Source organism: Lissotriton helveticus, chromosome 10 (assembly GCF_964261635.1).
Source record: "Lissotriton helveticus chromosome 10, aLisHel1.1, whole genome shotgun sequence".
Lineage (NCBI taxonomy): Eukaryota > Metazoa > Chordata > Amphibia > Caudata > Salamandridae > Lissotriton > Lissotriton helveticus.
In genome coordinates this window covers 449135298-449156942 of record NC_136071.1, presented here as the reverse complement: position 1 = coordinate 449156942, position 21645 = coordinate 449135298, and the positions used below count along the sequence as shown (strand labels likewise).

Genomic DNA, 21645 nt, shown 5'->3' with positions numbered 1-21645 from the left:
TGGCAGGGCGAATCGCCGGTCCGTTGGCCTCCTGGCTTGCAGTCCACAGCTGGGCTCGTCAGGATCTCTTCCCCGCCGTACTCCATCTCCGTATCAGCTCTCCAGTCACTCACGCTTTCTCCTCCTCTGGAAACGCCATCCGACGACTTCCGGGTCGTACCTCCTTTTGGCTCCGTGACGAACTAGTGGGGCGGAGCCTCGTCATCTTCGCTGTGGGATTTAAAGGGTCCGTGTGCCTGCAGGTCTTCGTCTCTCCAGCGGGTGTCATTGTCCGTCCGAGGCCACTCCTCCGGCCAGGAGGAGGCAGGCTGTGTCTCGGAAACAGAAAGGGGTGTAAAGGGGGGGAACAGCCGACCACCAGTCTACATCAGCATCCATGTCAACACTGTGGCGCCCCGCCCCGTGACACCTTTCCTTCCGGAAAAGGACTTCAAGCTGGCAGTACAAGCTTTAGTCATCCCAAGAGTGGATTACGGAAGTGATGCTCTCTGTGGCCTACCCAGAGCTGCAACGGCTCCTCTGAGAGCCTCAATCAACACCGCAGCGAGACTTATCATTGGCTTCAAAAGAAGCTCCCATATATCCCCTGACCTAAAATCCCTTAATTGGCTACCCTTTGAAGCAGAATTCACCTGAAAATAGCTTGTATGACTCATAAAGCCATCCATCACAATACACCCAGCTATCTGGCACAGAAACTGGTGCCCTCTTGAGTTGTCAGATCCTCAAGAAGTTCTATCAACCTCCTACTGAAACCACAAAGATTCAACAAGAAGAAAACATACAACCGATCCTTTTCAGGGATGGTGCCCAGAATTTAGAATGCTGTACCCCCAGAAACCAGACATAATCCCTCTACTGCATCTTTCAAAAAAGAAGTGAAGGCACTTCTCATGGCTAAACTCACTTGAGCAGGGACTACTGTTATTCTGCGACCCAATGTATCCTCTATTCGGAACCTTACAAGGTCCTCTGCCCAGCCAGAGACCCTAGATATTTATCTATATTATGCCTGAAACTCATTGTACGTTATTGTTTTGTTTCATATACCGTGTGTCAAAGACAAAACAACTATACTAGCACTGTCTATCTGTGATCTCTATGCTATTTACCTTGTTTCTATGTAACAAAGACTCTATCCAGTAAAGCGCTCTGTTACCCGCAAGGGTCTGGTTCGCGCTGTATAAAACTCTCAAAATAAATAAATAAAGTCATACCATTTCCTAAGTTGTAACTGATAAGTATTCACACAGATCTTATACTCATCCATAGAAATCACTTGTTAACAGTTAACATTCCCCAATTGTCTCATTGCGTCCTGGTGATACAAATCTGCATCCATCATAACCATATTCCCTCCTTTATCACTTTTTTAAAATAATAATCGAAGTATCTTCTTTTAAGGATTGTAATGCTTTTCTACATTCCACCGTACGATTGTCAGTGGATGCCCCTCCAGTTTTTCTAAGCCTCATCAAATCTTTAATTACCATTTCCTGGAAAACATCCAAATTATCATGGGCAGTGAGGGGAATAGAGTGTGATTTCATTTTAAAACCACTCCCACTCACTGATCTAATATGAATCCCCATATTTCCGATCAGATGTTCTATTTCAACATGGGGATCTCGTCCCTCACTCTCACGGTATAGGGTTTCCAGAGCAAGCAGTCCCTCTGCTTCCCCAATCTGTAAATCACAAGATGGTATATTTTTCATAGTAAGACACAATTGGCTTTTGGATTTATGTATTTCCATCATTTTATCCTGGAATTCTTTCACTACATTCTGATTATCCATATTCTCAATTTCATCCTGTACAATCCTTAACTCTTCCCATATTTAGCTACATCTAGTTCAGCATATTTTACCAAGATTTCAGTCATGCCTGCACTTGATTTATCCGTAAAGTCCGCCCATTCTTCCAGCAATCTTGGGTATGGGACTTCATAGGTCGGGACTGTAAACATTCTCAACCCTCTCTGCACTCTATTCACCTCCAAGTATCTTTTTAATAAGGTTCGTTCCCACCATTTACTAATCTCTTTCTTAGATAACTTTTCAAATTTAAATAGTGTTTGCTTAGTCGTTAGTGTACCTGCAATGCTGGTCATGGCGCCTCCCACACTGCTTGTAGCAGTTTCCTCTGTAACATCAAACACTTGTTTTGCCGTCTCTAGATGTTCCCAGTCACAGTCTCTCAAGGAAAACGCTGTCTGTTGTGTGTGTGCGTGTGTGTGTGTATGTATGTATGTATGTATGTATATATATATATATATATATATATATATATATATATATATATATATATATATGTGTGTGTGATTAAATTATATACTATATGTGTGTGTGATTAACATATACAAATATTAATTCCTTTTTAAATGCAATATTAAACTTAATATTAACATTAAAGCTTACACTTTTGAGAAAAATATTTTACATTTATTAAATACATTTAACTAAATGTACAAAAAAAATTGAAAATGAAAAAAGTTAGTGAGGGTGCGATTGTTTGGTGATGTGTTAATGTCCTGTAAATTATATTTTATGATTTCCAGTTTAATTTGAAATATTTCAGTTTGGTTTACGTCTATATAGACCATAAAATATTTTTTCCCAAATCAAATTTCATAAATTCCACTGTACCTTTGCATAGGGAGATGTCCATTCCAGCTCCACCAACTGGTGAAAAGTTACTAGCAGTTACCTAAGATTACTAAATTCTGTTGCAAGAGACATGTTAGTCTGCACCATGTTGTCAATCTCGATTTGGAAATGGTAACTAGCAAAACAAGTGGAGGTTTACACCTTAGTATAGGAGAAATGTATGCGTGAGTCAAAATGCACGTGTATACTTACTTTTGTGAATCAGTCCATAGTGTCTGCTCACCAACCAGTTTGGAAGCGTTATGCATTTACATGGACTTAATTTTGAAACTTTTTGTTAACCAGCTGTATGCCGTGTCCACTCATTCACTCTGTCAACAGCATACATTGGAGTAATTGTAGTTTGTGAATTCAGAATATGCTGACCATTTGTTAGTGCACATACTGATGCCAGATTGCAGCATGCTGGCAGGACATCATGTCTCCATTCCTACATGTTTGTGAAATACCAGTGCACTTTAAGAGTTACGTACTACAATTGCACAGGGCTTCAATAAGCATCTTATCACATTAATCCTTGCAGGTTTGTTTTGTTGGTAGCTTGTTCCATGTCTGCAGGATAAGAATTGTATTAATGGCCTTTCTTTTTCCAAAGTAACACTAGTTTTAGTGTACACAAGAACATTACATTGATTTGTAAAAGGAAATTCCGCGTTGGCAACCTCTGGCCTTACCGTCCTGGAAGGATAAGGGACCACACGTGCCAGAATTATCTACGTTTGCCTTCTGTGTTTTCAACAAAATCATATTCCTGGTGTAGGTCCGTGCAATTTAAATGTTACGATAAGAAGGCTCCTGTTTATCTGCATGCTGCCAGTTTGTTGTTGCCTCCCTGGACGTCCCTGCTGACACTCCCTATTTGATTCCCTTTCTCATGTCAAAAATCACATTCTTCTTCTTAAAATGTCTGTTGGTGTTTATTGGTAGCGAGGCTTCCACGTCTACCTTTCAGGAGGTCTCAGATGGAGCATGTTGTGTACAGGCCTCCCCGTTCCTCCTGCCCAAAAATAGTTTTTGGAAGTTGTCCACACTGTCTGGAGCGAGCACTGGAGTATCTGAAGGACACCCCCATAGCCCAGTTCATGTGTAATGGTGGTCTATTTTAAGGGACGTTTGGAAAGGGTGTGTTACACTTGTCAACCTTTCTAAACTCCTAAAAGGGACATTTGGAATGCGAAGCCTTCATCGCCTGTAACTTGCATTAGGCTGGGGGAAACTCAAGAGCCAGGAATAGAAAATGTATGTTTTCATCGCAATCAAGCCTTCTCCATAAATTAGTCACGGTTATTCTGAAGTGTGAGATCAGTTTACGAGTTGGTAAAAGCTGTTTGTACATCGCATGTTGTAGTGGCAAAGAAGAGTTTTTTCTTATCTTGCTGTTGTGGTTCATTACGTTATTTGTTGTATCTAGAGCAATGACTCCTGGATCAAATCATGGTTACCGTTCACTGCTACATTGTGTGATCTGCCAATGCCACTTCATCTCAGTGTGCTGCTCTCCCTTATTTTCCAACACTGGCAGCTATTCGAAATATGCATAGCATTTAACATTAAGTTACCAAGTGTAGGGCAGACAACCACACGGATACATTGTTCTGTGAGAAAACTCTCCTCCTTTTTGCAGATAGACGAACTCCTTCAATATCCGATTAAAATGTTGTAATAAATAAGGCTTTTGGGATTTTTGTACTGTAGAGAAGACTGACTCTCGAATGTTAGCCTCACTTTGTGGTTACTGAGGTTTGCACACTGTATGTTTTGTGTTTCTTTCAGGACCTGTTTAACAAAGCAATTTGAAGCTTCAGTGACTTCTAAAGTCAGTATATGCTGAGTTCACATTTTGTCTCCTTTCAAGGATTGAAGCATGATAAGTGGAATTACCTTGCACTTAAAGAACTCGTGTGCCATAAGAAGGTAGCGATCAGTGGTCAAAGGATTGATTCTCTGTTGTGATGCAAACCCACAACTAAGCTGATTGCAAGTGGAAACCGGTCTTCAGATGGAAGAGGTAAGAGAGCTGCATATTAATTTGTTCATGAAGTTACCTTTACTGCTAGGATCTAGCGACACAGCTATACCTTGCCTGGCTTTTCTTACCATGCCAACCATTGTTGTTTTTATTCTATGGTTTACAGGAAGTTAGGAATTGCGTGGCATTTTTTTAGGTCTTGCCTACCAGACAACGCAAGTGTCTAGTTGGAAAAGCCCTGGTGTTAGGTTACCCGGATCTTACAGTGGGTTTACAGTCCGGCCACTGCTTACAATTGGTTGGCTTTATTGTCAGTCTCATTTGCTTGCATCTTTATTTGATGGCTTTCGTTGTTTATCTTGTTATATGCAGCGGCTTGGCTGATTTGTATCCTTCCACTGCTCGCTTTTAGAGAAGGATAAATTGCTTACCTGTAACCCTAGTTCTCTTCCAGGGGAATCCTCATCAAAGTCATAATCATTGAATAGTCCCACCCATGTGCGGGGACCCTTGAGCACAAATTAAATACAATATATATATATATATAACCCCATTAGTGTACGTAGTGCTTTTATGTGTGTGTATATATATATATATATATATATATATGTATATATATATGTGTGTAAATAAAAATGTAACTGTTCGTTTGTTCAAAATCTCAAATTTCCGAAAGTTCTTCACTGATTGCTTTGAAATTTTGACACAACGTTGCATTTGAATACGCAAGTGTTTTTATATACACAACGTTGGATTCTAATACGTGTGTGTCGAATACGCACGTGTTTTTAATCGAAAGTACGAACAGACATAAAAATGTCAATGTGCGTTTTGATAGAAATCTTAAATTACGAAAGTTCTTCACCGATTGATTTGAAATTTTGACACAACGTTGAATTCGAATAAGTGCGTGTTTATAAATGCACAACGTTGGATTAGAATACGCGTGTGTCAAATACGCGCATGTTTTTAATCTAAAGGACGAACAGACCCTATCGATTGGGTTGCTGCCCAACAACTACAATATACCCATAGGGACAATAGAATACATATATTAGGATGGACAGTTGGTGTCAGGATGGCAGACCGGAAAGTGGGTGGAGGGAGGGGGAAGGAGTTGGTTCACTTGGCAACATTAAGAAAGGACGTATAGAGACAATAGTCTACATATATTAGGATGGACAGTTGGTGTCAGGATGGCAGACCGGGAAGTGGGTGGAGGGAGGGGGGAGGAGTTTGTTCACTTTGCAACATTAGCGCGTGTTTATATATACACAACCTTGGTTTCGAATACGTGCGTGTTTTTAATCGAAAGGCCAAACAGACTATCGATTTGGTTGCTGCGCAACAAATACAAGAGACGCATATAGACAATAGTCTACATATATTAGGATGGACAGTTGGTGTCAGGATGGCAGACCGGGAAGTGGGTGGAGGGAGGGGGGAGGAGTTGGTTCACTTTGCAACCCGAACAGACCCTATCGATTTGGTTGCTGCGCCACAAATACAAGGGACGCATGTAGACAATAGTCTACATATATTAGGATGGACAGATGGTGTCAGGATGTCAGACCGGGAAGTGGGTGGAGGGAGGGGGGAGGAGTTGGTTCACTTTGCAACTTTAGCACGTCAGACCGGGAAGTGGGTGGAGGGAGGGGGGAGAAGTTGGTTCACTTGGCAACATTAAGAAAGGACGCATAGAGACAATAGTCTATATATATATATATATATAATAGGATGGACAGTTGGTGTCAGGATGGCAGACTGGTAAGTGGGAGGGGCGAGGAGTTGGTTCACTTTGCAACATTAGCGTATGTTTATATATACACAACGTTGGATTAGAATACGCGTGTGTCCAGTACGCGCGTGTTTTTAATCGAAAGGCCCAACAGACCCTATTGATTTGGTTGCTGCGCAACAAATACAAGGGACGCATATAGACAATAGTCTACATATATTAGGATGGACAGTTGGTGCCATGATGGCAGACCGGAAAGTGGGTGGAGGGAGGGAGGGGGAAGGGGGGAGGAGTTGGTTCACTTTGCAACCCGAACAAACTCTATTGATTTGGTTGATGCTCAACAAATACAAGGGACGCATATAGACAATAGTCTACATATTTTAGGATGAACAAAACATATTGTATACCCACAAGCATTGTGAAAATAAACATATTAGAAACGTGTGCCTACTCTTTTCTTTCTCTTCCATTTAACCAGACTGAGTGAGCCACAGCAACGCATGGCCGGGTATAGCATATATATATATATATATATATATATATATATATATATATATATATATATATATATATATATATATATATATATATATATATATATATCCTAGGTAGGCTCAGGCTTCACTCGTACAAAACCAGTGAAAATCAGCAGTTAAAGTTAGCTGCGCTATCTATACCTCACGCTCCCAGCAATGCTCTGCTTATGACCTCACATATTGAATAAGTTAAAGCCTGGGACTGGGAGGAGGTCCGAGCGGCCCCCTCTATTTCATAAGTAAACAAGACCCGGTGAGGTGGTGTTTCCCAGGGCGCAGGGGATGCTACCAGACCAAGGGAGTCCTGCCCCCCATCAATAGGTCGTCCCGTCCCGCCTACATAATACGCAATAATGTCACCAGGCACACCAGTTTCCATTGATCCACATGAAACCGCACGGCGCGAATGCCTTCGCTAATAGCTTCCCCCCTATTCTCTCTCCTAAAGCGAGAAGAAATCACAAACATAATCTAATTAGACAACACCCAGAAATGCTATTTGTAGACATGTACCACTGCTCCTCCAAAGGGCAGGTGAAGATGGATCTCATCTTCCACACAGATAGACCTGAAAGCTGGAACACCACTCTAAGAATGCAACTACACATATCGAAAACAACGACCACCTCACATAGCTGTAAACTGACGACCTCTCTTCCCAACCAGGCAACTAGAAAAGGTAATACATCAGTGACCATTTACGCAAATGGCACAGTTCTGATACAGGCCAACAACGAGAACTTGGAGGCCTTTGACTCCCTCTTCCCTACTCTTTGCTCCGCTCATCTTTGCTCTCTTCGTCACGCTCCACCCCAGCCCCCCTCCCCGATCAACCGGCCCCATCAGGAGAAGCAATTATCTACTTCCACTCCCCTGATGAGACCCCCCCCCCCAGAACCTCCTCCCACTCCTTCGTCCCCATGAACCGTGACAAGGAAGATCAGCCCCCCCGCAATCCTATCCTCCTCAACATTACTCCATCATCCCACGGAATCGGTCCACTGACCCCCTTCTATCTCCCAAAGAAGAGCAATCCTCATCGCCCCCTCAATCTCATCTTCCTCAACAGCGCCACATCATCCCTCTGGCTCGGTCTAATGACCCCCTATCACTCCGGCTGAACCATTGAGGAAGAGCCCACGACTAAACCCCCTATCGAGGGTCGCGAACAGAGACAGCCGGGCTGACCCACGCAGCATTAGACCTCACAAGTCGACCATGCCCCCCACCCCACGAGATGTCCCAACCCAAAACTGCACGAAACCAGCCCCGGAAGATATGGCACACAGGCTGGATCCGCTAGAAAGCCAGCTAGAAATTATATTCAGAGGCCTTGATGACATCCTTTCCAACCTAGACAAGGCGCGAAAGCCCCAACATTCCCAACTAATGGCTTCCTATCCAACTGACTCTAGCCCCCTAAAACGCCAATTCAGAACCGCACACGCCCGCGGTAATCGACTGCTGAGGCCAATTAAAACGGACGCTATGATCCCACTTCAATCTCTCACAGGATTCAAAGCCCCCACGTCTGGAGCTCAGAGCCACACTAATAAAGATGTGGAGACCCAAAAACAAAGACCATCCAGAACGAAAGCAACAATGTTCGCTGAAGAAGCTATGGACCTAGCCTCCACTTATGACTCCCCTTTCCCGATTTTCACTAACTCCAATATTCAAGTGTTCACGGGCTTCGGAAGAGACCTCCCTCTCGTGAAAACCTCAAGACCCCGCCCTCCCTCACCTCCATACCGAGGGCCCCGTTACGAAAGCATCTGAACAAAAGTAATCTAGCGACTAACTGCATGCTCATCAACTGCAGATCAGCCCCCAAGCATGAAACGGAATTAGCTGAAGCCATCCTCTCTCAGGACCAAGACATTGCTTTCATCACGGAGACATGGCTAAATAAGATCTTCCCACCCTGCCTAGACATGCTGGTGGTGTAGCCATCATCCATAAAGATGACATTGACATTGCTGTAATGGACCCATGCAAATGCAGCTCTTTTGAATGTCTATCTGTCACCATCAAGACTAAGGATAACCGCCCTTTATTTGTTCACCTTCTCTATCACCCACCTGGCAACTCACCCACTTTTGGTGAACACCTATCCGACCTGATTGCCCACTGCGCTCTTAAAGACACGAACTTCATAATCCTGGGTGATCTCAACTTACGCTGGAACGAAGCCAACAACACACTAATTCAATCTCTCAATACTTTCCTTTGTGACGATAACCTTTCCCAACACTGCTCGGAAGAAACTCACAACAAAGGAGCGACCCTGGATACCATCATTGCCCACCATGACGCTATCACGATCGACAACATCCTCCCAGTGGACTGGTCGGATCATCACATGATCTTATTCCACATCAACCAAAGAGTCCTGTCCCTGCCTCCTGTTCAAAACCCCCCAAATGGTCAAGAAATCTCACCCAGATCCCCCTGGACGTCATGGAGGATAGACTAAAGTTGCTCCTACCCAGCGACAAAGATCTCTCCACAAATGACCTCACCTCACTCTATAACACGAATATGAGATTCCTTCTTGACCAACTAGCACCCTTGAAACTAAGAAAAAATCGAGCCATTCCGTCCAGATCCTGGTTCGACTCCGACACTAATGAAGAAAGGAGACAACTAAGAGCCGCAGAAAGACGCTGGAGGAGCTTGCCCACTACCTGCCATCGTGACAAACTCAGAACTATCCGGAAGAAATACTATAATCACATCAAGAACAAAAAATCTATGTTTTTCCGCTCTGCTCTGGAGAGCGCAAAAAATAGACCTAAGGAACTCTTCAGTATTATTAGACCGCAAACCCCCAAATCAGATACTTCCCTGGGGCATGCCTCCAAAGAACGATGCAACAACTTCGCCAACTTCTTCAATGATAAGATCTCCTAGATCGAGCCTCTCTGGTCACCAACTGCTCTTCTCCCTCCCATAGCAGACACAGTGGGGTGCTTAGTAGCGCCCTCCCTCCCACTACTAAACCCTGGTCACTCTTTCAGCCCATTCTAGAAGGAGAGATAGTCAAACCTAACTCCACCTCTAAACCTTCACCTCACACCCTTGACTCCCTTCCGGCTCAAATCACCAAAAAACGGAAACTCTCCCTAGCCCTACTGTGGTGCAGGGTTATCAACCGCTCCCTAAAAACTGGAGTAGTCCCAGACTGTCTGAAAGTGGGACAAGTCACTCCGCTGCTAAAAAAAAAAAACAGGCCTGGACAGAAATGACTTAAATAACTTCAGATCCGTCTCTAACCTTCCTCTTCTTTCCAAAATCCTAGAAAGATGTGTTCTCAACCAACTAACTCGGCACTTGGACAATACCAACCTACTCGACTCATATCAGTCAGGATTCAGGAAAGGGTGCAGCACGGAAACTGCAATCCTCAACGTAATTGATGACATACACAAATCACTGGACACAGACCATTGTTGCCTCCTCATTCTCCTAGACCTATCGGCGGCATTCGACACAGTCGATCACAATCTTCTCCTCAAAGCTCTCGAAGAAAGGGCCGGACTCGACGACGTGGTCCTCAACTGGTTCTCTTCATTCTTGCACAACCGCTCCCAAAGAATCAAAATCAGAAGCTTTGAATCCGACCTTCACCCAGTCAAGAGGGGAGTGCCCCAAGGATCAGTGCTCTCCCCCAACTCTTCAGCATCTACATGAAACCCCTCACCACCCTACTCAGAAAAGCTAACATCCCCTTTCACCTCTACGCTGATGATACCCAACTCTACTTAGAAATCTCCTCCTCTAAAGACATTTATAGACTCAATGAAACACTAAAGGAAGTTCAACGTTAGCTTTTAAGCAACCATTTAAAGCTGAACCTGGACAAAACCGAACTACTCCTCATCTCGAACAAAGAAGAGAACCCACAAATGGTCGAATGATTAAAAGATATCGATGCGCTCAATGGGAACCTCACCTTGGCTGACTCCGTTAAATCATTAGGCATCACGCTAGACTCCAAACTAGACTTGACCAAACACATTAAGATCTTGGTAAAGAGTGCTTTCCTTAACTTGAAACTACTAAACAAAGTTAAACCTTTTATTCCATCCAAAGATCTCAAACAAGCCACCCAAGCATTGGTGTTGTCACGACTGGACTATGGAAATGCAATCCTCTCAGGAATAGCCAAAACTCATCTTTCTCCTCTGAAAACAACCCTCCACGGGGCCGCCAGAATGGTCACTGGAATAAAGAAATGTGATCACATCTCGCAGACACTAAAAGAAATCAAGTGGCTACCAATAGAAATGCGGGCAAACTTTAGAACAGCTTGCCTCACACACAAAGCCCAAACTCAGAAAAGCGGGTCAGAACAGGACTCTCAGAAGCTCTAAAACCCTACTTCTTATTCCGCTAACAGCACGAAAACAAAAAACTGCAGTCAGGTCCTTTGCCGGAAATATGCCCAAAATAGGGAACTCTATCCCCCCCACTAGAACTATTCCTTCCTTCCCTAAGTTCAAAAGCCAGCTCAAAATCCTTTTCCTCGACCGTTCCCTATCGAACAGATAGGAGCAGCTCGGAGTGTTTAAAACGTCACTGCTCCCCTCTCCGATGCGGTTTGTCAAGACTTTGTATTTGGAAATCGTCAGCATCCTCTCTACTACGATTCGTACCCTGACTGTCTTGCTTACTGTATTATGTTTGCTTTCTTTTGCACTGCTCTGTACTTGTTGTGAAGCGCTCCCATACCTTCCGGTCAGGCTAACGCTATATAAAACTTCTTAAATAAATATTTAAATAAGTATTATATATCTATATAGGAATCTGCATTGAAGCATAAGTGGATGTATAAGTGTCTGGATGGAGGATTTAGTAGCAGTGTGATTGACTGTTTAAGTGACTAATCTAAAGTGTCTCACTAAATATATGGGATAGTGATTAAACTGTGAATATCTGTTTCACTCTGTCTCTTGTTGTGTAAACTACTGCATAAGTTGGTTACTAGCTACGTGAAACTCTATATTAGTTATTGATTAGTTAACTGAGAATTTTATTTGTATGGGAGAGTGAATGTGTGTGTTTGGGTGGGAGGTGTGTGACTGTGCAAAGATGTGTAAATAGTTGATTTAGTAGGTGTATGAGGTTAAGACTGTATGTGGAAACAGTTGTTTGGGTGAGTGAATCTCTTTATGGGTGTGGTGATGAATAAATATATTTCTCAATCATACATGTCCAACAAAGTAGAAATATAAAAGGCAGTGTATGTGACAGTTGCATATAAATAAGTATACATAAGACTCAGTGATTGTATGAGTGACTGTATCGAAAACTGTATACTTGTAATAGTGATATTATAACACACTAAGGGGCCCATTACGATGTCGGGCGAATTGCCCCCGCCAGCCGGACGGTTGCCACCGCCGGCCTGGCGGGGGCTATCCGCCCGACATCCACTCCTGAATCCCCCCCGCCATATTAGTATGGCGGGGGGACCGTGGCGGACGGAAAGACCGTCCGCCGCTTTACCGCCCCAGTCGCCTTGCGGCCGGGGCGGAAAAGGATTAATATGGTGGCGGTGTCTCATAGACACCGCCTAAGTATGAGTTACTATCTATATGAATAAATAAAGTTGTGTTTGTATAAGTGTGTAGCTTAGTAAATGTAAGTATGATCAATTGTTTGCATAAGTGAGTAGGATGACTGCATAAGTGAATAGGATGTGTGCTGGTGTGTAATGTCGATGTAGGTGTATAAGTATATTTAATAGTGTTCTATAGATCTTTGTTCGCATGTATTAGTGAATCTATAGGTAAGTGTTTAGATGTGTGTGTGTGTAGATGTAGGAATCACTGAGTGGGTTTTTAGAAACTTGTATTGGTGTGTCAATGGTTTCAAATATGGTACTCCATATTTTATAATGTATTGAAAGGTTATACTAGTGTATGATGAGATGTATCAGATTGTCACTTGGATGATGTCATCAGTGTTGTCATTTGAGATGTCATCAGTGATGTAATCAGTGATTTTCTCTCAATAAACATGACAGCTCTTTTTAGAGCCACCCAAGATCTAAACACATAAGCTTGATGTATATGTGAAACATATTACTTTTTTTTTACTTGGTGTCACGCACCCAACGCGATCGAAGTCGCGCACCCTACACGTTAGGAGTTGTGCACCCAACGCATGCACACCAGGGGGCTAATTTTACAGTAAAACAAAAATAGCACCTATGACTAATTTCGATTCTCCCCGGGGACCCCATCCCCCGGGGCCCATATGCAATGTTTGGGACCGTGGGGGGAGCCCCAATGCCCCCACGGTCCCAGCCGGCTCCTTGCGTCCTTTGGTAGCCGGCATTGCTTTTCCACACGGGGAGCTGCTAACATGAAGCTCCCTGCGAGGTAAAGCAATATGGTTTGCATTTTGAAAGAGAGAGCAGGTTTCCCTGCTCTCTCTTTCAAAATTCAAACCAAGTTTGCTATGACAGGGCGGGAGCCTCGGCTCCCGCCGTGCCATAGCAAACAGCAGTGTCCCGGGGTCGGGCACCCCGGGACACTGCAGGAGCCGGCCCTGGGTGTGGCGGTCCCCAGGACCCTCGACGGCTCCAGGAGGGGGCCACGCGGCCCCCCTCCACAACATACAAAGCCCCGGGGGGTGGTGGTCCCCAGGGCTTGGGGGGGTCTTCGAGCCCCCAACCACTTTTTACAAAGCCCCTGGGGGTAGCGGTCCCCGGGGCTGGGGGGGCCTTTGAGCCCCCCACCCATGTATTTTGCTGGGGGTGGCAATTGAACCCCCGCCCAACCATTTATTTTATAGCCCCGGGGGTGGCTGTCCCTGGGGCTGGGAGCCCCCTCCGGGCCCCCCATTAAATTAAATATTTTTTGCCCCCGGGGACTAATTATTAAAGAAGCGCGGGAGACCGTGCTTCGTTTTTTAAAAAACATTTTACGCCAGGATCCGCACACCCTGCGCGTATTTTGGCGTTTTTTAAAATAAAAAAAATGAGGGGGGCCCTGGGGGTCCTTGTGTGACCCCCTAAGCAGGTCTAGAGAGTCAGGGTATTTCTACCCTGACCCCTTTATACGTTTTCAACACTTGTTCCACTGACTTCTTCAGCCTCGCTTCTACCGAGGCACAAAATGGCTGTCAACACTTCCTGGTTTGATGTGTTGACAGAGAGTTCACAGCCAATTACCATGCAGCTCGTGATCGTACGGGTGCGCTCAGGATGCGCGGATCCACCGTGGCCATAGATATATATGTGATTTTACTTTTGATTTTCTCAGCAACTACTGAACAGATTTACACCATTTAAACAAAAGGCACAACTCTGAACCAAGGGCTACCTCTTTGCCAAATTCGGTGTAATTCCGTTCAGCAGTTCGAGCTGTAGCTGCAGCTAAAGGTTCCTATGGAAAATTGCATGGGGAAAACACTTTTTTTTCGGCCCCCGCTTAATGAATGACCCCAAGACTTTCAGGATAGGAGCGGACTGGAGCGTCCCACCAGTTTTGAACAATTAGCAAACATTCGTTAACCGGCGCCAACGTTATTCCAAATAGAATGTTGCGTATTTCCTATTGGAAAATAGGTCCTAACTATAACTACCTACTGACGACCACCAGAAGGATGGATATATATATATATATATATATATATATCCATCCATCTCACCAACACCACTCCCACCTCCAACTCCGAACACAGGATGGGTACCATCTCCTTACGGTGAGGGTGGGACCTCACTCTTGCTGCACAGCAACTTGAACACGGTTTGGAGCACTCGCAGGATCATTTCTGGCTTTATTTATTAACAGCAGACGCGTTTCCGCGTTCATCGCCTTCTCAATCCTGTGAAGTTTATCCATGGAACACAGTGTGTGAGTGAAGGAGGGGCACTTCTCTTGTGTGTTTCTCCCTGTCAATCTTCCCCTCCCTCGCTCTGCTTGTCACATTCTCACTCGTGTGCTTCCACCTTACGTTGCTTTCCCTTGTGTGCTCCTTTTACCCTCCATATCCACACTCCGTTGCTTCCCCATCTGCTCCTCCATTGCGCCACCCCTAGTCTTTTTTTAATACTTTTTTTGGGCACAGGGAAGGCGAGGCATCAAATTGCTGCCATCCCCTCTGTGTTAAAAAAAACATAATAGCTCTTTCACACTACTTCTGATTTATTTTCTTGTTTACTCACTGATCCATCTCCGATCGGTAAATAATTTTGTAAGAGCACATAAATGTAATGCCGCATGTTAGCACCTGCAAAATAACGTGGCGGCAGCAGCTGTGTCATTGCACCTTTTTTCTTTTGGCCATGATGCGCATCATTTTGCTAATGCTGTACACCATCGCCAAAAGTCATTGGCAAAGCCAAACGGTCCCAAAGTTGAGAAATTTTGACTTTGCCAATGCATGTTATATGAAATCAGCTCATATCTGATTTGGTTTGAGTGACTATCAATTAATCAAGCACACAAAAAGTGAACGAAGAAATGTTTGCAAATAGTCGAACCACTGGCAATCGCTTGGAGTACCATTCCAACCCATTGTTTTTTTGCCCACAATGGCATCTCCTATTAGACCCAGCCATATGCAAATCAGCCTTGGTCCTGATCTAGTGGTAACAGTCCAGCCTGAACTGTCGAGACAGGTCCTGTCTGAACTAGAACACAAGCAACCCAAGACTAATTTCGGCCTATTTAGACCTTTAGTCGGGTGCAGCTTGGGTCCAGTGGCACAGTGAGCACAGGATCCACATCTCAACATACCCATGGCTACTTAGGGAGGTACGGCAGGCATGCAAAATGTGATGGGAGTAATGCTTGCAAATATTCTAACTAGTTTGAACTGGAAATTAGCCTTTTATTCATCAGCCGTCAATGTCTTCCGTGGCTCAACATAGCCTTTCCTTTCACTCGGATCATTTGTCAATTTAGCATCTGTCCAAATAGCATTTAAACATGTTTCTTCAAAAGCCTATCCAATTATATATTTTCGCCATAAGCAAAATAGTGGCCCTTTATCTTGTATCCAATAGATTGCTCTGTGCTTTTTCACAAGTAATGAGCCCATTGCCGGCCTATGATAATCAATACTTCTCTTCGCAAGTATTGGGTGTTAAACCAAAATGCATTGCATGGAATTCAAAGACAACTTATTAAGTTTGCTATTTATGAATCCCTCATCAATTGTACAAGGGATTCCGATAATGTGGTCTTTCATATTCCATTTTTCTTCCGAGGTTGGATTTGTTTCACATTAAAGTGCCAGTAGACATGACAAAAAAGTATGCCAGACACATTTAACTGTGAAACCAAAACTCGGTGTTTGTAGATATGTATATACACACACACCACAGCATTCGCAAGTCTCTCTTAATGGCAGCGGGCTCGAGAAGAGGTCGCAACCCTCTTCAAACTCCAAACCAAGTTTCCTCCAACTTTTTCAAGAATCCACTCGAGCCCAAATTCTTTTGCAGAGTGCTGATTTATTGAGACATGTAAATCCTCCCTGTTGTTTAACCCATGAGGATGCTTAGAATCCAGTTCTAAAATCAGTTTAGACTCTAGCTGCCTAAGGGCTTTTTCTTGTTCACCTCCCTGTCTAGGTTTGGGAACGGCAGCTGCCACAAAGTAACTCAAACAACTCAAATCATTGTTATGTATCTGATTGAAGTGGCGAGCTACCGGATATGTAAGATCATTATTAACAATGTCACGCAGATGCTGCAATATCCTGACATGCACCTGTAACTTGGTACTACCCACGTATTGGAGTCCACAGGTGCATGTCAGGACATATACTGCAAATTCTGTTCTACATGAGAAGTTGTCCCTAATGGCTATTTCTTCTAGACAAAATCAAGATGTATAATGTGTGGTATTTTTACCAAACTTGCAAGCTCTGCAAGTACTGCATTTTGTAAAGCCATTTGTAGGTTGCAACCACGTTTTGGCTGCTGCTCTGCGGAAGCCTACAAACTCTTTTCTCTAAGATTATTAATTCACAGCAAAGTGCATACAAAACGAATGCATTAACTATCCTCATTCTCTGTATAACATGTCCCATGAGAATATCAAATGCCGATTTGTACTCTTATCCTTTATGTAGAACGTATTTCTGGTTCCTCTGATGCTGTTCTAAAGAGTATTAAGAGAAAACTCTCTTGGATAAGCATAAAAATCTACCTTTGATCAAGTATGCAATCAGCCAAACTTTCACCAAGTATACACTGTTATGTCATACATACGAATGCATCCACATGAATAGAGACACAAATCTGAACCTAAAAAAGAACTATATAACACGTTATTTGAATATTTGGACTGTATTTATAATTGGATTGGAAGGGGAAAAGGTTTTTCATTTAATGAAAAAATAAGTATACCCAGGGGGGCGCTAGGTGGCGCACTGGTGAATGGCCGCCACTGCGTGAGGCTCTCCCACCCGGCGATTAAAATCCTTTATTTCTCCTGCAAACGGCACTCCCGGAGGCCTCCAATGGCAGCGATTGTTTAATGTGACCCATGGGGTCTGCTGTGCGAGCCTTGGCCAGATCGGAGCAGTTGTGCTCCCGAAATCCGCCCAACATTACTGGACGGCAGCTGACACGAGGGACAAGGCCACGCTCTAAGGAAGCCCTGCGCCTGGACCACCCTGCTTGCCTCGCGTCGTGGTCTGGAGGCCTGCGGCCGTTGCCGCATCATCTGCGGGACCCCCCAGGATCCCGTGCAGCATCAGGGGCAGAACGACGGCACGCCAGCATCAGCGGTAGGTGTGGGGGGGCTCTACTGCCCTCCGCGTGTCCTCTGGGTCTTGGTCGCCGCCGCTGGCCCTGGTCGTGCGGGCTCCTGCCCCCCCCCCCTCCTCACGGACCCCCCGCTGCCGGCGCTTGGTGCCGCGAGTGGCGGACCTTGGAGCTGTTCCAACCGGCCTCCTCCTAGGCCCCTGCTGTGGGCCGGAATCGCCCCTGCTGCAAGGGGGCCTTCCTGGCTGCGCTGTTACGGAGGAGGCCTCTCCTGAGGTGGTGGTACTATCCTTAGGTGCCTGGGCCCCCATTATCGCAGGTGTGTACGCCCTGAACGTGGCGCAGCTGCTTTTGACCATCCACGGTGTGCTCCAGGTCCACCCATCGGCTGTTGCCAGGGGGCATCGACACAAGGGCACTTCTTGGGCACTGAAGGGACTGCTCTGACACAGGGAGTGCCCGCGCCGCGGTCCCCCCCTCGTCGAAGTGACAGTCTACGCTCGCCCATTTCTGTCTAGGACTGCTACCTGGGATTGATTGGACGCCATCATGGGCAAGACAGATGCGAGACAATCCATGATCAATTTTGACGCTCCTAAGCGGAACGCCCGGACGGGGCAAAACTCTCCTGCCAACTTGAACACTACCGAACCAGCTGGTACCACGGCTGGTACCACGGCGGCACAACCCCCAGAGATTTAGGACATTTTATAAGAGGTACGTCAGGGGTTTGCAACCATAGCGGACAAGGTCCGCTATTTTTCGCCAAAAATTTAAAACTTACCTGTTCCCAAAAGTATGAGCTTCTTCCTCTGCTCCCTCCAATTCTTCTCCCCCATCTTCCCAATATCGGCCCAGTCCTTGTTCATAAAGCGCGGGGACACACTGTTTCTCTAGTGTAACCAGGCGCTATATAAAAGGCTTTTATTATTATTATTATTATTAAGGTCGACAGGCTGTCCTCCCGCATGGATGCTATCGTCCACAAAATGGATGTTCATGAAGAGCGCATTGCGGAAGCGGAGCGGCGAATATCGGACTTGGACGATGTGGCGGCCAGGCACACCTCGCAGCTCTCTAGGATGGATAATTTGCTCCGTGTCATAGCTTCCAAGAATGAGGATTTGGAAGCGAGAAGTCGAAGAAATAACACACGTATTATATTCATTCCAGAATCCACCAATACTGGTCGCATGGAGGATTATGTTGAGAAACTGTTGCTGGCTGTGGTGGGCTCTGAGGCCTTGTCCTCCTAGTTCATTGTTGAGTGTGTGCACAGGTCACTGGGCCCTAGACCCAAACCTGGTGCGGCTCAGAGACCCATAGTTGCCAGACTTTTGAACTACAGGGACGAGACGTTGCTTTGCGAGCTGCCCGCGGCAAGCAGTCGCTGTCTTATGAGGGCAACTCCTTCACTATGTTCCCAGACTTCACGCCCCTGGTTCAAGAAGAGCGGCAAAAGTTTCTGGACATCAAAGCGAAATTGCGAAAAAAGCACAAATCGACTACGTTCTCCTGTACCCGGCACGGCTACGAGTAACTCAGCAGGGTCGACAACGTTTTATTACAAAACCACAACAAGTGGACGAGTTTCTCAAACACCTTCGGCAAGCAACTCGACCTGCGGAGGGAGACGACGAGGGACGGCAATCACCGATGGAGGGTGCAGAGGTGGATGAACGGTAAGCTGCCCAACACTACACTTGGCCTAACTTGACTCCTGTAAGTACAGTCGACTCAGATTGGGACAGACACTGTTTGCACTATATGCCAGCAGAGATGGGGTTCCCCCGGGGTTGCTGATGGATGCCTCGCCGGGCCCCCCACATGCCCGTTTGAGTTGTAGTATCTACTACACAGGCTCCGAGGGCAGGGGGAGGTTCGTGTTGCCGCCTAGATGGCCTCCATAGGGTATTTCCCCCAAATACCTTGCCACAAGAGATGGTGAGGACTTTTCATTGTTTTGATTTGAATGGGCGGATAGGGAGGGTTGGGAGGTTGTCCTATACTGGCGAGTTGGGGTTGCTTCAGTGGGAGGGGGGGGGGGGTTGGACGTGGGGGGGGATAGGATTTTGAAAGTTGATGTTTTAACACACATGAGTCATTTTGACACGCGGAGGTGTTTGTTTATGTCTCAGGTCAATCGGTACGAGCTCCACACCGCACACTCTATTAGCTCCTACTCATACCCTGAAGATCCATGGCTACCAATGCAGGCACACAGTTAAACGTTCTCACGTGGAATGTCAGGGGGCTCGGAGATCCCAGGAAAAAAAGGCAGGTATTAGCATACCTAGACAGGCACCATACCCACAAAGCGATGCTGCAGGAGACCCACTTCTCACCCCAGAGGCCCACCACCTTTGCGTCCCGATGGGCCTCGCATAGCGCCTACTCTTCCTACTCCTCTTATGCTAGGGGAACTGCGATATTAATCAAGAAACATGTCGTCTTTCACTTGATGGGTTCGTCGAGTGATGATCAGGGAAGATATTGCATGATCTGGGGTCGCCTGGGCCTGGAATCGGTTACACTAGTGTGTTGCTATGGGCTGAATGTGGATGCCCCGGAATTTTTCTCTTTCCTGTGGGAGGCGGTGCGACACATCGGGTCCACTCACATTATATGGGGGGAGACTTTAATGTCACGTATGCGCCAGCCCTGGACAGATCACATCCTGCCCCACACCATCGTACTATGGCTAGCTTATTACTCAATGACATTATAGTGGATAATCAGTTGTTGGATGCTTGGAGACATATGCACCCCTTGGATAGGGAGGGCACACACTTTACGGCATATGCCGCCACCTGGGCACGACTAGATTTTTGGCTTGTCTCTCGGGGTCTCGGCCCCGCAATATGTCAGTCACGTCATTTGGCTAGGACATATTCTGATCATGCTCCTGTCTGGCTTGCTTTTTCATACGCCGACTTCAGCCCGCCGCGTGGCGCCTTAACACGCGCATGCTTTCAGATATAGTCTTCCAAGAGGAGCTGCGTGAGGAAGTGCAAGACTTCTTTGTGCGAAACAAGGGATCGGTGCAAAGCGTGGACACAATCTGGGAAGCCTTTAAGGTTACTATCAGAGGGTTCTGCACCTCTAAAGGGGTCCAGAGTCCTCAAAGACATCCTTAACACTCTGTCTAGATTAGAGCGCGAACTGCAGGCACTGGAGGCTACACTGACACGCGCACCAGATGGGGAAACACGAGAGAAATTTCAATCCACACCTAATGACTACATGGAGGAGGCACAGAGAGAAACGCGTTTCAGGGGCAAGAATTGGCAGGCTCGCCGTTATGGAGCGGGGGAGTGCCCTGGCAAAGCATTGGCGGACGTAATCCGGCATCCACGGCACTCTAGCTTTGTGTTGGAGATAGAAGGACCGGACGGCACGCGCCACTGTGATACTGCGAGCATTCTTGGTGACTTTACTAGTCACTATGAGGCTCTTTACACGACCTCAGGCTCCCAAAACTCAGACCTGGACGACTACCTGGGAGACGTGGTGCTTGGTTGGCTCAGTGACGTCCATCGGGAATTTCTATGTGCGCCCTTTGAATTGGATGAAATGCGCGAGGCCATAATGGACCTCCAATCGGGTAAGGCCACAGGAATGGACGGTATACCCATTGAGTTCTATTAAAAATTATATTGACTTGTTGGCCCCCATTCTACGTGGAGTCTATGAGGAATCACTGGACGTGGGCTCTCTACCCGCCTCTATGAGGGAAGCACTTATTATTTCATTGTTAAAACCGGACAAACCTGCTCACTTATGTGGGTCGTACCGGCCACTTTTCCTTCTTAATTGTGATGCTAAGATCTTAGCCAAACTTATCGCCATCCGAGTAAGTCTTCTGTTGGAACACCTGATCTTACCAGATCAATCCGGATTTGTCCCTGGTAGATCTACCTCCCATAACTCTTTACATTGTTGCATAATGTTGCCCCTGAATTGCCCTTGGCAGCGGTTTTTCTGGACGCAACAAAAGC

At 45.7% G+C, this 21645-nt stretch overlaps 1 protein-coding gene across 4 annotated transcripts in view; it reads left to right on the top strand.

Moving 5' to 3' along the window:
- C10H8orf33 (chromosome 10 C8orf33 homolog) overlaps positions 1 to 21645 on the top strand; it is a 157148-nt gene that overhangs the window by 26438 nt on the left and 109065 nt on the right. For all 4 annotated transcript variants that reach the window (XM_078662946.1, XM_078662949.1, XM_078662948.1 and 1 more), the window contains exon 2: positions 4525 to 4677. In XM_078662946.1, the coding sequence (XP_078519072.1) occupies positions 4669 to 4677 (9 nt within the window). In that variant the 5' untranslated portion in view covers positions 4525 to 4668. The remainder of the gene's footprint in view (positions 1 to 4524; positions 4678 to 21645) is intronic.